General features: G+C 45.0%; 1 protein-coding gene across 1 annotated transcript in view; it reads right to left on the minus strand.

Annotated features, from left to right (window-relative positions):
* Positions 1-16,024, minus strand: part of LOC112621689 (solute carrier family 23 member 2-like) — a 54,706-nt gene extending 38,682 nt beyond the window's left edge. The window contains 3 exon segments of the mRNA XM_025381083.1: positions 11,242-11,401; positions 15,505-15,585; positions 15,871-16,024. Of these exon segments, the coding sequence (XP_025236868.1) occupies positions 11,242-11,401; positions 15,505-15,585; positions 15,871-16,024 (395 nt within the window).
* Positions 16,025-17,358: the final 1,334 nt, after the last annotated feature.

Genomic DNA, 17,358 nt, shown 5'->3' on the forward strand with positions numbered 1-17,358 from the left:
AACCAAAACAGCATGTACCAAAACAGACATATAGACCAATGGAACAGAATAGAGACCTCAGAAATAACACCACACATCTACAACCATCTGATCTTCGACAAACCTGACAAAAACAAGCAATGGGGAAAGGAAGCCCTATTATAAATGGTGCTGGGAAAACTGGCTAGCCATATGCAGAAAACTGAAACTGGACCCCTTCCTTATGCCTTATACAAAACTTAACTCAAGATGGATTTAAGACTTAAATGTAAAACCAAAAACCATAAAACCCTAGAAGAAAACCTAGGCAATACCATTTAGGACATAGGCATGGGCAAAGACTTCATGACTAAAACACCAAAAGCAATTACAACAAAAGCCAAAATTGACAAATAGGATCTAATTAAACTAAAGAGCTTCTGCACAGCAAAAGAAACTAGCATCAAAGTGAACAGGCAACCTACAGAACGGGAGAAACTTTTTGCAATCTACCCATCTAGCAAAGGTCTAATATCCAGAATCTACAAGGAACTTAAACAATTTTACAAGAAAAAAACAACCCTATCAAAAAGTGGTCAGAGAATATGAACAGACACTTCTCAGAAGAAGATATTTATGCAGCCAAGAAACATATGAAAAAAAGTTTATTATCACTGATCATTAGAGAAACGCAAATCAAAACCACGACGAGAAATATCTCACGCCAGTCAGAATGGTGATTATTAAAAAGTCAGGAAACAATAGATGCTGGCGAGGCTGTAGAGAAATGGGAATGTTTTTACACTGTTGGTGGGAGTGCAAATTAGTTCAACCATTGTGGAAGACAGTGTGGCAATTCCTCAAGGATCTAGAACCAGAAATACCATTTAACCCAGCAATCCCATTACTGGGTATATACCCAAAGGAATATAAATCATTACTATCAAGACACATGAACGTGTATGTTTATTGCAGCACTATTTACAATAGCAAAGACTTGGAACCAACCCAAATGCCCACCAATGATAGAGTGGATAAAGAAAATGTGGCACATATATACCATGGAATACTATGCAGCCATAAAAAAGAATGAGATTATGTCCTTTGCAGAGACATAGTGAAGCTGGAAGCCATCATCCTCAGCAAACTAACACAGGAACAGAAAACGAAACACCGCATGTTCTCATAAGTGGGAGTTGAACAATGAGAACACATGGACACAGGGAAGGGAGCAACACACACTGGGGCCTGTCGGGGGGTCAGGGGCAAAGGGAAGGAGAGCATTAGGACAAATACCTAATGCATATGGGGCTTAAAACCTAGACAATGGGTTGAAAGGTGCAGCAAACCACCATGGCACATGTATACCTATGTAACAAACCTGCACATTCTCCACATGTATCCTAGAACTTAAAGTAAAATAAATAAATAAATAAATAAATAAATAAATAAATAAATAAATAAATAAATCAGGTAGATTTGGAAGCAGGGATACCATACTGAATACTGGGGTATAATTTAATGTGTGCATTCTGAACACTAAAACCTCCAGCTCACTTTCTCACTCAGCTTCCAGAATATTTCCAACCAGGCCTTCACCCTCGAGGCAAGGGACTGGACGATCCTTTTAGGGAGAATGTGACAAGATGTCAGGAAGAGCATAAAGATGGCTAAATTTAGGCCTCTCCAGCTAGACCATGGTGCCATTTAAAGATTACACTGTGAAATGTGTTTTCTGCAATTGGGTTTTGGGGCATTCCTGCATATCATGTTACAGTGAGCCCAAAGAGAACAAGACCCACTCTCAGGCTCAGAACCTTCCAGTCAACATTTTAGGACTCCGCTCTTAAATGTATGCAGAAATACGAGGATCCCCAACAACAAAGGGAATATGAATAACAGAGACAGATGAAAGTAACTTCTTCTGCAAGGAGATGGTAACTTTAAAACATCAGTCTCATTTATGTCTTTGAGAGAGAAGAGAAGATTGTGTATTTCTAAAACACGAACAGGATGCATCAAGAGGAATATTCAGAGAACAAAAAGAGCTCTTAATTCAGAAGAAGAGTTAGAAGATAAAATTGATGTGATTTTCTCCCACCACAAAAAACAAAAACCCAAAGAGATATAAATAGGAAAGAAACAAAAAGAAAATTAGAGAACTAGTACAGGAAGTTCAACATGTGAATAACAGGAGTTTCAGGCCAGGCACAGTGGCTCATGCCTATAATCCTAGCACTGTGGGACGCTGAGATGGGAAGATTGCTTGAGCCCAGGAGTTCAAGACTTCACTCTATCTCTACAAGAAATGCAAAAATTAGCCAGGCATATTGGCGCATGCCTGTAATCCCAGCTACTTGAGAGGCTAAGGTGGGAGGATGGCTTGGGCCTAGGAGGTTGAGGCTGCAGTGAGCTGTGATTTTCAGTCTTCTGAAAGAAAATTATTTTTAGCCTAAAATTCTATACCCAGTCAAGCTATCAATCAAATTTGAGAGGAGAATCAAGACATTTTCACACATGCTAAGTCTCACAAAATTTACCTCTCATGCATTCTCTCTCAGGGAGTTAATGGATTATGTGTTTCACCAAAAAAAAATTTTTTTAGAGGAAGACATGGGAACAAAAGATTCAGCAGAGAAAGGGAACTCCCAGGATAAGGGTGAAGGGGCATCTCTGGATGACAGCTGAGCACCAGAAATAGACAGCAACTGTTCTAGATTGTAGTAAGTCAGAGAGCCCCAGGAGATAGTTCATCAAGAAGATGAAGTTCATTCTTCTAATATGAATAAAAATTTTAAGAAGATATTTAGACAACAGGCAGAGCATTTAAAATTGAATTAGAAATAAGTAGACAGAAAATTAAGTATCTCAAAAACAAGAAACATATTAACTCCAGGAAAAACAAAAAGTTGGGCAGGAAAAGAACTTTATGATTCAGCTCTGAAGAGCATCATCGTCATTCTAATGTAAACACTGAATGTTGACCTGTACCAGGTGGGTGGGAAGATAGGAGGATGGGAAGTATGCTTGCATGTGGTGGGAGTGGGGTAGTGAAAGAAAATGAAATTGTCATCATTTGTATTGGCACATCAATCAGTAATGGAAATGTGTTATTTAGAGATACAGAAGAAAATATCTATATCACCAGCTAAGAAAGGTGCAAGTGCTTGCCTCTGCCTAGAAGAAAAGAAGAGGAAGATTCTGGTGGGGACGGGAAGCCTTTCTTATCTGCTACCCGGAGTGTGCCCTGACACCCCAAACTGGCAACAGACTGGGGTCTTTGCTCCAGCCCTCTGTTCTGTTATGCTCCCAAACCAAGCATACCTGCCCCTTTTATTGTTATGGCTTTAATGCTGATCATCACAGAGAAACAGACTGGCAAGACAAAGATTAAAAGCAGGTGAAACCACAAAGGTTGCAGAATCTCAGCAGTTGTCTCGAGGCTGAGGCCTTGATCCACAGCTCCAGGTCCCCCTCCCAAGATAGTCACGAGCAGCCTCCTGGACTTTCACTCTTAGGCACAGCTTCAAAGGGTACAGCTCACAAAATATGCCCTGATACTATTCTAAAAAACATTTTGAATTGTTTTTATTTTCCCCAGTTATAAAACACATGCACTTTGAAGAAAAGCAAATAGCAAATCAAAAAAAATATTAAGAATAAATTTAAATTACCATAATTCTACAACTCAGAAATAACCATTAACAGTTTGTTCCAATATTCTTTTGATCTGTAACTAGATAAACTTTATAAGCACACGTAAACTATAATACCTTTTAATATATGTACCACCCAGAAAAAAAATTAACATTTCTTCCAGTCTTTTTTTGATTTTTCACTAAATAAGTGTACGTCAGCACATCCATAATGTATGTCTGTCATAATCAAGAGTTGCATTGGTCGCAGTAATAATAGTGAAAACTTGAAGCAACTTAAATGTTCCTTAATAGGAAATGCTTAAATAAACCAAAACGTATTTATTCTATGGAATACTAAACGACCAGTGTTTTACAAAGTGCTATTGCAGGAATGTATTAATTGAAATGGAAAGATATTTACAATGTATTATATACGCTTTTAAAAAGATGGAGCTGTTTTTTTCTCCACAATTAAGAAAATTAAAAATTATTTTAAAGAGGGAGAAGATATAAAATTGTGTATGTAGTATAATCCTTTTTTTAATGTGAAAAATAAATTTTCTGTGCCAGGAACTGAGCAAAGTACTTTATGTGCATTATCTAATTTAATTTTCAAGGTTTGCAAAAATACAAAGTAGCTTCTCCTAATGGGAACAGGAGGTCTCTGAGAGAATATAAATGGAGATGTTGCCAGGGGTAGGGAGGACAAGGAGCAAGATGAAGTCCCCACTAGGTGGGGCACTATGCCCTCTGCACCTAGGGACTTGGAGAGGATGAAGCCCCAGCTAGGTTTAGGGTTGGGATGTTGACAGCAAGAGCATCATCATCTCAGACAAACACCACCACTTTAAGTTCCAGCTCCCTTTCTAGCCTCAAGCATTTCAAGGCAATCACTTCTCTTCTAACTACAGAGTAAAACACAGATAAGACAGCTCAGACTCAGACGGAGGTGGGGGGAAAGTCTCTTGGGTAACTGTCAAACCTCACCCTCATACAATGGGCCCCAGTAAGACAGTGGGCCTTAATAAGCACATTCCTTTTCCTTCAGGTGCACTAAGATAGGAAAGTTAAAAGCAGACTCGGGGAATATGCCTGCAGCTGCAGAAAGACGTATGGGAACAGACATACAACTCTCCCTCCCAAATAAACACAACAAAAAGACACAGAAGCAGTCCAAACCTCTGGTAAACTCTCCCACCCTGAATCCTTAAAAACTCTTAGTCTGTAAAAGAGTGGGGCTCTAACCTAACTCGGCCAGCAGCCCCTCTCAGGTTTGTTTAAAATAAACCTGACTCTGTTAACTGTAAACCCACCCTTCGTGTTTCTCTCCTCTTTCTTTAATTCTTACAGATGTGTGAAGTTTGACCAACTTGTGAGTAAATGGGAGAGATGTCACCAGCTGGGGATGGATGCCTCCGGAGCTCCAGTTGCTGGAATCCAACCTCTCCTGTGTCATCACCTGTGTGTTCCCTTCTTGGAGCCCATCCAGTGAGTGGGTAAAAAATGATGTCACAAGGACTTTTATTTGAAATAGGTCAGGGAGGGGAGGAGAGCCTCTGGAATGTGGAATGGGACTGATTAATTCTTCTTGAATTTAAAAGGGTCATTGTGTTTTGAGAAATTCTGGGCACCTCACAGGACCCAACTTTGTTACTTTTTTCCCTGAGCTCCCTACATCAGTCAGGGAAGGACCTGCTAAATTGTGGAAGGGCTCCTTCCATGCCTTCCTTGTGATGACTACCCAACAGAAACCCAGGTTACTCCTCCAAACACATTAGTACTTCCAGTTTCTCTGACATGGCTGATCACCAGCTCACTCTCCTACCCCTCTGGCCAGAGCCCTAGGGTTGCATCTGGTAACCTACCTTTCAACAGGGGCAGGGGCAACATGGCTGCAGACCCCTGGTGGTTAGCATGATCTTTCTGCAGAACCAGAGGCAGGTACAGAGCTAGGGCAAGGTAGGGCTCAGCCAGCAGGGAAGATGGTAGATGAAAAGGACCCAGGCCAGGGCTGACTCCGGCCAAACTGTATGCAAGTAAGCATGAGACTTTGGAATTGCTTTGTGGCAAGAGTTCTTGCTCCACATTTGAGATATTCCAAGGATAATAGAAAGGGAGACATATCGCCTGGGATCACTCCAGAAAACGAAATTACCAGAATTATGCAAAAATCATGAATAATTCCAGAGATTAGTTAAAATCTGGAGTTTCACATAGTCAATATTTTCTTCCTCTAGTGATTGCCTTTTAAACTTGATGTCTTCTTTTGAAATGAATGGTGATGCATTCCTTTACGTGAATTTCAGAAGTGAGCACTAAGTAAGGAAGACCTTTAGGGGATACACCCAAGACCTCTAAAGTTATACGAAGGAGGCAGCCATCCACACTGTTGAGAATTACAGCTCCTGCCAACCCTGGGTGAAACAACTGTTAGCTCTTATGCCCAAAGCAGTGGCTATTACCTTTTCCCTTCTGAGTATTTAACTTAGGAAGTGCTAAGATCTTCTGAAGTCTTATTGCGACATCGGCATTCTTGTTTCTAATCTAGAAAAGCCCATCATTAAATATTGCTTAACCAACAATCAAATCTACTTGGCCTTTAGTTCATAAGCTATTAGGTTTTACAACCTATCTGTTTCAGGTAAGTTACTCATTAGGATCTGAGAGGGAAGCCCATTTGCAGGCGTGAAATAAAACTCAAGTTTGTTTCTGCCCTCAGCTTAGTCTAAAGACAGGAGCATGATTTTATTTCTGAATTGTATTTCCCTCTTTTCTTTGCATGTTTAATTAGGGTATAAATTCCTTGAACCCTAATTTCTGATTAGTTTGTGCTTTTCACAGAACTTACCAGAAGGCTAGCCCCATAGGCCTTTTCAGTCCTGATGATTCAGTTGAAATAGGACACTTGGCCAGGCGGGGTGGCTCACGCCTGTAATCCCAGCACTTTGGGAGGCCAAGGTGGGCGGATTCTCTAAGGTCAGGAGTTTGAGACCAGCCTGGCCAAAAATGACAAAACCCCGTCTCTACTAAAAATACAAAAATTAGCTGGGTGTGGTGGCACACACCTGCAATCCCAGCTACTAGGGAGGCTGAGGCAGGAGAATTGCTTGAACCTAGGGGGCAGAGGTTGCAGTGAGCCGAGATGGTGCCACTGCACTACAGCCTGGGTGACAGAGCAAGACTCTGTCTCAAAAAAAATGAAAAAGAAGGAAAGAAATAGGACACTTGGTCAATTTCTCTGTCAACATCAGAGGTGTCCACAATATTAGAGATGGAAGGGACTTTTTGATACTACCTAGTTCATCTTGTTTAATTTGCAGATGAGGAACTGGAGCCTTAAAGAGGGTTTATGACTCATCCAAGTTCCCACAGCACAGAGCTAGAATTCAGCCCTCTAGTTTCCAAATGTGAAGCTTTTCCATAATCAAAATTAACATCACCTCAGGTTTGGGTGAGGGGCTGCCCCATTCACAATAGCTTTGTGTTTGTAATTCTTCATGGGGCGGGGGCTGGCGTGGGGGCTCCTGGGTATCTCCACAGGGAGTTACAAGGCCTCTCCACTGCTACTGCAACATCTTACATTGTGGGGCTAATCCTGGAAGGGAGGGGTCCGGATTTTAGGGGCCTGATAGACCAGAGTGAACCCTTGGAAGGCATCTTGGCTCACAGAGATAGTGACAAAGGAGGAAGAGGGGGAAGGGAAGTCACCTGTGCAAGAGGGAGGCACTGGCCTCCCATCCTCTACAGAACAAAGGGAGAGCTTAAGCACTGTTAGGTCTCCTGGAAATGACTTGCAAAGGAAGTGCTTTGGGAAGTACTTTTGATTTGATTTAGACAAAAAGACCATCCTAGGAATGAACATTTTCCTCCAGATGCTGCCTAGATTTCATCTTCTTTGGAAATAACTAGCCAACCTCAGTCTACACTTCTGTAGCTTTGATTCAGATAATTAAGACTAATTGCGTATTCATTGTTCCTGCCGAGTCATTTTCTCTTAAGATAGGCAGAAGCACGTTGTGGGGAATGTTTTCCATTTTCCTTTGCAACCCCAGAGCGGAGCACAGGCTTGGCGCAGATCAGATAGAAAGTGGAATTACAGTGATGGGCCCCTCCCATCACTGTGTAAAGTGGAATTACACCCGCTGGGCCAGTTCACCCGATGTCATGACATGATGGTGCAGGACCAGAGGCCACTTTAGGATGTGAATATGTCCTCTAGCACCTGGCACTTGATGTATGCGGACAGTGGATGACCAACAAGGTTTGAAATGTATGGAGCCAGAAGCTATCTGTAGAAAACTTGACAATCATCAGTTCCTTCCAAAGCCCAGATAGGAGTCTTGCAGTGTGTTCACTAACCATATGCCTTTGTAAAATCTGTATAAGCAAAAGGTTACAGCCGCCATTGACTTCAACAGCTGTCCCTGTCCACTTTGATCTCCCTAACTCTAAACCATGGCTCAGATGGCATTTGAAAGGCCATGGGATTTGGCTAAGGGAGAGTTGAGTCAGGATAAATCTAGTTAGAATGTAGTGGGATATATTAATGCAGTTGCAGACCACTGACCCACCTATGTATAAGGAATTTATTGCTAGCCTTCTTGGTATAATCAGTTTCCAGCAATTCTCCTAACACCCGCTGGGCTAGTTCACCCGATGTCATGACATGATGGTGCAGGACCAGAGGCCACATTAGGATGTGAATATGTCCTCTAGCAACTGGCACTTGATGTATGCGGATAGTGGATGACCAACAAGGTTTGAAATGTATGGAGCCAGAAGCTATCTGTGGAAAACTTGACAATCATCAGATATGCAAAATTGCCAGAGAATTGGTTGTTATTGATGTCTAGGCAAAAATGGACATTTTCTCTTATCAGGAACATACTTAGGAATGCAGCATATAAACTTATGAATTCACTACGCATTTAAACATTTTTTGATAGGAATCAGGTCCAATAAAGTTTATTAGAACTCCTGTGTTTGTAAGGCACAAGTCTATAGCAGTACCACAGTCTGCATGGAAAGTCATAACGAGGCATCCCAGCTAGCAGTAATAACAAATAAACTTGGACTAACCCATCCTAGAGGAATGACTGAGTTATCTTTCCTTTTTTTATGCAAAATGAGGTCATTGAAGAGATGAAACCATAAAATGTAGAGGGAAAAAGTATCATAGGTGACTGTCAGATGGTTAAATAATAAATATGTCATGCTATTTTCTGAAATGTGTGACATTTGTAGTATTTATCTGTTTTTTAACACCTGTAATTTATTGTAATTACTTTCTTAAATCTAAATAAATATTTTCTTTTGTGCACAATTTTATATTTGTAATTTTCTGTTCTTTTTCTTAAAGGAGACACCAAAAACCGTCTAAGCTTCAGGTTGTGCAAAACTCTCTTTGGACTGGATGCTAAATAAACATAAGGGAAGGAACACCGGACTAACAGGTTTGCAGGGAGGGAGGAGAACGAGAAAGATCTAGAGGACCTACAAAGAAATTTCCCAAGAAGGTGGTAATGCAAAATAGCCATTGTGTGAGGTTCTAGGGAATCACGATGGGGTAGGGAATGGTAATGGAGAGCGTGAAAAAAGAGGATGTGTGGAAATGAGGAAGGAATGGTCTCCAAAGACACATTTCCTGGCTTCACAATTTTGTCCAGGCCAGAGTAATAGAGCTCCATTTTACTCGGGCTAATTTTAGCAGCCCACATATGAACATGAGGACTTGATTGTTTTATTTTAAAAAAGGGATTCCACTGATTATACCAATTGAGCATCTCAATGATTCTGTAAGGGAGCAGAGGCACCTATACTCATTAGCTGCATTGCACAGGTCCCAAACCACAGTGAGTGTCTGCTGTCTTGTCTACCCAGAGCAGAATTCCTCTACTCTGCTTTATTGGGAAATCTTCCCGAATGGGAGTTGCCATATTTGTTGCCCAGGCAGCTCCAGGGCTGGGCAACAGAGCTCTCCTGGAATTTTACAACGTGAGACTAGACAGAGCAGCCCTCACTTGCTTTTGGGTGGTAAGTAGGAGGATGTCTAGGAGTGCTGCCTGCAGTCACGTTGTGATGGTTGAATTTATGGGTCAACTTCACCAGGCTAAGGGCTGCCCAGATGGCTGGTAACATATTGCAGGGTGTGTCTGTGAGGGTGTCTCTGGAAGAGATTATCATTTGAATTGCTGAAGTGAGTAAAGAAGGTCACCAATGTGGTGGGAATCATCCAATCCACTGAGGACCCAAATAGAACAAAACACAGAGAAAGACTGGATTCTCTTGCTCTCTTCCTGAGCTGGGACAGCCATCTTCTCCTGCCCTCAGACACTGGTACTCTTGGTTCTCAGGCCTTCAGACTCAGACTGAAACTTACAATACTGGCCTACCCTACCCTGACCTCAACATTCAGTCCTTTGGACTCAGCCTGAACCACCAGCTTTCTTGGTTCTCCAGCTCGCAAGTAGCAGATTGCAAGTAGCAGGACTTTGGCCTCCATGACTGTGTGAGCCAATTCCTGTAATAAATCTCCTCTTCATATATCTCTATATATCCTATTGGCTCTGCTTCTCTGAGAACCCTGACTAACGCACACGTGCAGGAAGGCTGTCTGCAAGTAAGAAGACCAGGCGCCGGCAGAGTAATGAAGAGACGGTCCTGCCCTCCAGCCAGAAGAGAGCCTCCTGCACTTAGCCCAGTGCCTTAAAGGGTCCACTCTAGCTTCTCAGGGAGGAGTCTGCAGGGCCAAGGGGATGTGCTAACCTGAGGTCTGTGTCCCTCTCCCCTTTGAGTCCCCGAAATTCTGTCCCCAAATGGCCCTGAGCCTCTTCCAGAGGCTGCTTGTGTGTCTTCCGTAGACACTGCTGAGGGCAGGCAATGATACAGGTGCACACACCCCAAAGATGGCCATGGGCCAGCTGTTTGAGGGCAGTTATTTGGGGAGTCTGTTATCATGGAGGCGAGAAAAGAAGTTGGATGTGCAGGTTGGGGTGTCCACATCCATACACAGGAGACCATTTGTGATATGGAGTAAAGCTTGAAGTGGAGAGAGAACTGGGAGGCTGCAGGCTGGGGACTGGTCCTTGCCATGTTGCCAGGCTCCAAAGCAGAGATCCAACTGGGCAGAAGATTCTAAGTTCAAACCTGGCCTTTCAGGTAGAATGATGAGACCATGTTTTATTTCAGAGTTTGTCAGCTTGGTTTATAACTTTCCAATATTTAGACACGGAGTATGTGGGTCTCCATCTGTACTTGTGCCGGGTGTCTTGTAAATATTAAGGGCAGGCCTGAGCAGAGTCAAGAGACAGAGAGGATCCCGGCAGCATTTTAATCCCTGGTTCGTCGTGTTCCTGAGGCTTGGACGCACCCCTGCGTTTCTCTTGTTTCCACCTTATCAGTTAATAAAGCATACATTTATGCCCAAGCTGATCTGGATTTGTGTTACTTCCTATCAAGGATCCTAGCCAATGTGGAGAGTAAGTGATGGAGCTGAAACCTGAACCCAGGCTCTGTCTCCTAACCCTGTGCACCCTCCCTTATGCCACACCAGCTTCCCAACCGTCTCTCCAGCCATGAGCCAAGAAAGCCTTGCTGGCACCCTGGCAGGTAAAAGTCAGAACCCGTGGGGAACCATTTTACCTACCTGACCCCTAAAAACACTTGCAGGAGCATGCAGATGCCGGAGATGAAGAAAATGGTGCTGATGAGGTAGCCCTGTGTCAGGACATCGTGCTGCAGGCACACGACCTTGGCCAGGATGAGTGGCACTGCCACAAGGCCCCCCAGGACTGTGAGGAAGTGCTCTGAGCAGAGAGTGAGAGGAGCGGGCGTGTGATGCTGTGGCCTCCAGCTCCATTCTCATAATTCAAACCAGACAGTGTCCAACATTAACAGGGGTGCCTTTCCCACTGCTCTGAGAGTCACCTGGCTATGAGTGACAAGCAAAGACAAGGCAAGCAGGGGGAATGAGGAAGGCCTGGTGGTGAGAAGCAGGGACCCAGCCATAGGAACTGGCCTTGGGATCAGGGCCCTGGCTCCAGGAACTCATATCCTGGGGAGGAAACCAAGGCAGGGAGGCAAGCATAGGAGGGGATAACAGGAACCAAGACAGGGCCTTGAGAGCAAGGCAAGAGGCTCATTATTAAACAAGGCCCACTGTGAGAGCAGACCATCTACAAGGAGAGCCTGAGCATGAGCTTGCAGCCATTGGCCAAAGGCTACTGGAGTTTCACTGGACAGGACAGAGTTAGACCCAGAGCTCAGGGTAGGGCTGAGCCCATAGCAGGCAGCCTCAGCTATAAAGAAGGTAAATTAAATATAGATGTCAGATTGACCAATTGATTGATAGATATAGGGCAAGCAATCAACACAGAAATGGGCCACTGATGGTTAGGCTTTGTATCCCCACCCAAATCTCACCTAGAACTGTAATCCTCATAATCCTCTTCTGTCAAGGGAGGGACCCGGGAGGAGGTGATTGGATCATGGGGGCGGTTTCCTCCATGCTGTTCTCGTGATAGTGAGTGAGTTCTCATGAGATTGGATGGTTTTATAAATGGAAGTCTCCCATCCCAGCACAGTGGCTCATGCCTGTAATCCCAGCACTTTGGGAGGCCGAGGCAGGCAGATCACCTGAGGTCAGGAGTTCAAGACCAGCCTGGCCAACATGGTGAAACCCCATCTATACTAAAAATGCAAAAATTAGCCAGGTGTGGTGGCAGGTGCCTGTAATCCCAGCTACTCAGGAGGCTGAGGCAGGAGAATTGCTTGAACCTGGGAGGCAGAGGTTGCAGTGAGCCAAGATTGAGCCACTGCACTCCAGCCTGGGCCACAGAGTGAGGCTCAATCAATCAATCAATCAATCAATGGCAGTTCACTGGGCTTTTCACTCTCTCTGTTTTGCCTGCTACCATGTAAGACATGCCTGCTTTCCCTTCTGCCATGATTGTAAGTTTCCCGAGGCCTCCCTAGCCATGAAGAACTATAAGTCAATCAAATTTCTTTGTTGTATAAATTACCCAGCCTCAGGTAGTATCTTTATAGCAGTGTGAAAATAGACTAATGCAGCCTCTATCTCACACACTGTAGCCCCAGAGCTGAAAGGTTGACCAGGTCTAGGGGGACATTTGTGGGCTGTTGTCAGTTTTGTTCTTAGCCATGCTAACTGGCCAATATATGGCTCCAGTCCCCATACATATCTGGCCACTGAGCCAAACATTCTGAGAACAGACATGTGAATCCACCTGCTTCTCTCCACTTCAGTGCAACTGGCTCTCTGATACCTGAGGCCAGCATTTCCACAGGGTCTCATGTTCCTGGTGCTGGTAGAATCACTCTGATTTGGCATCTGCAGGAGCAGCCAATGTCCCACTGCATGTTTACCCAAGAGTATTGGCTCTCCACCTCATCCCCTAAGAATACAGCATAAATCAAGCCAGCAGATGTAGGCTTGGTTTATAAAAGTTAGGTGCTGGGTTAGTCAAGATAAAAAATGAAAGAAGAGAAGGAAGGACAGAAAGAAGGAAGAAAAGGAACGAAGGAAGAAAAGGAGGGAGGGATAAAAAGAGAGAAAAGGAGAAGAAACAGGGAGAGACGGAAAAAAAGGCAAAGAAAACAAAAGAAGGAAAGAGAGGGGAAGGGAGAGAAGGGAAGGAGGGAGGGAAGGAGATGGAGGGAGGGAAGGAAGGAAGGAGATGGACAGAAGGAAGGAAGGAGAAGAAGGAGGAAGAAGGGAAGGGAAGGGAAGAAGGGAGGAAGGGAGGGAGGGAGGGAGGAAGGAAGGGAGGGAGGGAGGGAGGAAGGAAGGAAGGAAGGAAGGAAGGAAGGAAGGAAGGAAGGAAGGAAGGAAGGAAGGAAGGAAGGAAGGAAGGAAGAGCTGGCTGTAAGGTATTGCTCTACGCAGAGTTCCCATCCAGTGCTGTTAGGAAGAATTAGGCCCAGAACACCTGATCCTTGTCCCAACCACTCCTGCTCCACACAACACAGAGCAAAATCTGCACACAAAGAAGGCAAAGCAAGGCAAATCAGGATGTTCTTATTTAGTTGGGGCTCTGATCCAAACCTCAGTGTGAGCTAAATTAGACCACAGGAAGGTTGATTTGTCTTTAAAAAATTAAACCTAAAAAATATCCATACATGGCACAGGCCTGCTTTTGCAATCCCCACTCACCCCTAAGCAAAGCTGAGTCTCAGAATGTGGGAACCCAACAGGACCAAGGACCACACCCTCTCCTCCGAGCCAGAGGGAGAGAGCACATGAGTGTTTTGCCCACCGTCTATAGTGAGACAGGCCTGGGACCCCAGAAGAAACCTGGGCCAGTCCACCTGGGAAGCCCAAGCCCCATGTCTCTGCAGCCATATGGGTGGAAGGTGTCATAAAAGAAAAGCAAAAGAGAAACGGCCAGGCCTTCTTTAAGGGAGCAGTTCCAGCTCCTGTTACCACTTCAACTGTCTCAGAGGCCATTTAACCAGTCATGGTTAATCCCCTGAAATAATCTGCCCAATGTGATCAGCGCTGCTTTTTGGCAGTAGAATAAGGGGATAGAATGCAACGTGTGTAGGAGGAAGGGGAGACCTTGAACTCACTAAAAGACCAAGTCTCCCACTTGCATTCTTTCTCTGGTTAACCCAGCAGATTCAGCAGACAAATTGTGGTCATCTAAAAATTGGCTGCCCCCTTGGGGAAGACGAGATAAGGGGGTGGGGGAGCTTCAGAGAATAGGTGCCTACGTGTTGTAGGGGCACTTTGACAATCCTTGCCATTGTTCCTACAATCCTTCATAGTCTCTCATAGAGGTTCTTGGACCTGCTACCCACGAATTCAATGCAGACCATAATATTCTCCAGGCCAAGAATCCACCAGTGTTAGATTGCCCATCTCATAGCCTGCCCAGAAGCACTAGCTATAACCACCCTTACATACAGGGCCAACTACCCCTCATTAGCAAATAAATCTCTTGATCATACAGGCAATTTCTTTTCTTTCTTTTTTTGAGACAGAGTCTCATTCTGTCACCCAGGCTGTAGTGCAATGGCGAGATCTTGGCTCACTGCAACCTCCACCTCCTGGGTTCAAGCAATTCCCCTGCCTTAACTTCCTGAGTAGCTGGGATTACAGGCACCCACCATCACACCTGGCTAATTTTTGTATTTTTAGTAGAGAGGGGGTTTCACCATGTTGGCCAGGCTTGTCTCGAACTCCTGACCTCAAGTGATCTGCCCACCTCGACCCCACAAAGTGCTGGGATTACAGGTATGAGCCACTGCGCCTGGCCTTTTATTTATTTATTTATTTACTGAGACAGTCTTACTCTGTTGCCCAGGCTGCAGTGCAGTAGCACAGTTTCGGCTCACTGCAACCTCTGCCTCCCAGGTTCAAGCAATTCTCTTACTTCAGCCTCCTGAGTAGCTGGGATTACAGGCACAAGCCACCGCACCCAACTAATTTTTGTATTTTCACCATGTTGACCAAGTTGGTCTCAAACTCCTGATCTCAAGTGATCTTCCTGCCGTGGCCTCCCAAAGTGCTAGGATTAAGGCATGAGCCACCTTGCCTGGCCACCAGGCATTTTCATGGAAGCTGAAATTGGAAGAGAAGTTATCATCCACAGGGCTTGCTCTAAAGAAGGAGAACTGGCCTGGTACCTCTCACCTCCTCCAAGAGAACTGGGCCTTTAACCAGCCCAGTGAACCCACCTAGGAGAACAATGGCCCAGCCAGTCTTGGATATGGCCAGTCAATGCAGTAGGAGGGAAAATCCTCCTCTAATCCTCCACACCCCTCCCAACACCCATGGAGAGAGAGACTGGAGGAGCTTTGCGTTCCTACGAGAGGTCAACAACTTCATTTGACCTGACTATGTGTTGATGTGGTTTTTGAGGCAGAGCCTCTTCAGGAGGAATTTTCTGGATCCCCAAGAAGATACAGAGATAACATGGCAGGATGTCCAAGATGCCATAGACCAGGCGGCTGCTGCGGGACTCCCGGGCTGCCTATCCGTCCTCCTGCCTTGGCCACAGGTTGGGAGCTGAGTACAACATCACCCCTCTGCTGGGAACAAGAAAAGGACACCTCTGGGCATTTCAAGAGGGATCAAGTGGACTTCCTGATTTCAACCGGGCAGACGGCCTTCAAAACGCAAGAGGCAGTTGGACGGGGACAACTGTGGGCCAACTCAGGATTTTAGGGGCAGACTCAAAAGAGCAGTGGCTTCCTATGCTATGATCTGCAGCATAGGAAGTCTGGGGCCACACGAGGGGAGTGGGCGCCTTACCGGATGCCTTGGCAGAGAAGCAGCTTTGTGGGAGAGGAGATAGGGCCAACTCCAAGATCAGAAAACGGGTAGTTTTCCCACATGGACCAGTGTTTCCATCTGCCAAAGCCCTCCTCACAACATGTTTATCGTAATGGGTGGTTTCCTTACCCATCCCTTCTGCTGAAATGTCAGTTTCCAGCATGCATGGATTGTTTCTCTCTTCTCACTCATCCCAGCTTCTAGTGAAGTCCCTGTGCTCAGTGTAGACGAAATGAATGAATGTAACACTGTAAATGAGTGCCATGCATACAGAATGATAGCCAACTTGCATTCCTCTCGGCTTAACCAAAATTAACTTTGAGTTATAGACCTTCCCTCCGACTTATTGGTGGGATAAATTACTAATCGGGCCCCTTCCTTATATTTCTGTCTCAGTTTTCTGATCTATATAAAAGAAACGTCAATAGCACCTATCTCATAGATGGATGAGAAAATCAAATTGGAGCATGAGCACATCGCCTAGCGCCTGGAACAGTGTAATCACCCCATCAATATTATCGGGTCTAATTACTCTGAGCTTCCATATTTCCACATGTTCAAAGGGCCTTGCACATGCGCTTAGGGCCACCATTTGAGCATCTGGTCATGAGTGAGAAGAACATGACAGCATTGTCCCTGGTGTGGCCAGAAGGTGGTAAGGCTGCCAATATGAAGATCAGGTCACTCTATGTGATGAGTTTCTGCAGGGTGCTAGTCCCCAGCCAGATCACAGAGGGCAGGTCTCTACAATGACACAGCCTGAGGATAGCGTGGGCTTCTCATGGAGACAGTTCCAAAGAGAATGTCGAGGTCATCCACTCCAATGCCCAGGTCCCTGCCCACATACCCTTTACATCAGCTCAGCCTCAGAGAACCACTTCCGGAGCAGGGCCACGTTATGATGCTCACAGGCACTGAGCACTTGGACTCTGTGGGCCCCTTCCTCCATAGAAAACACATTTAAAATTGTATTTGGAAGCTGGGCATGAAGGCTTACTCCTGTAATCCCAGCACTTTGGGAGGCTGAGAAGGGCAGATCACTTGAGCTCAGGAGTTCAAGACCAGCCTGGGCAACATGGCAAGACCCCATCTCTACAAAATATACGAAAATTAGCCAGGTGTGGTGGTGCACACCAGTAGTCTCAGCTACTACTATCCTCAGAGGTAGGAGGATCACTTGACCCCAGGAGTTGAGGCTGCAGTATGCCATGACTGTGCCACTGTACTCTACTCCAGCCTGGGCAACAGACCAAGACCCTGTCTCAAAAATACAATAAAATAAATTATATTTGGGGACTACATTGGTGTAAAGATGAATATATGTGTGTGTGTGTGTGTGTGTGTGTGTGTGTGTGTGTGTGTGTAGTATTTTTAGTAGAGACCGGGTTTCACCATGTTGGCCAGGCTGGTCTCGAACTCCTGACCTCAGGTGATCTGCCCACCTTGGCCTCCCAAAGTGCTGGGATT

This window comes from Theropithecus gelada, chromosome 3 (genome assembly GCF_003255815.1).
Source record: "Theropithecus gelada isolate Dixy chromosome 3, Tgel_1.0, whole genome shotgun sequence".
Taxonomy (NCBI): Eukaryota; Metazoa; Chordata; class Mammalia; order Primates; family Cercopithecidae; genus Theropithecus; species Theropithecus gelada.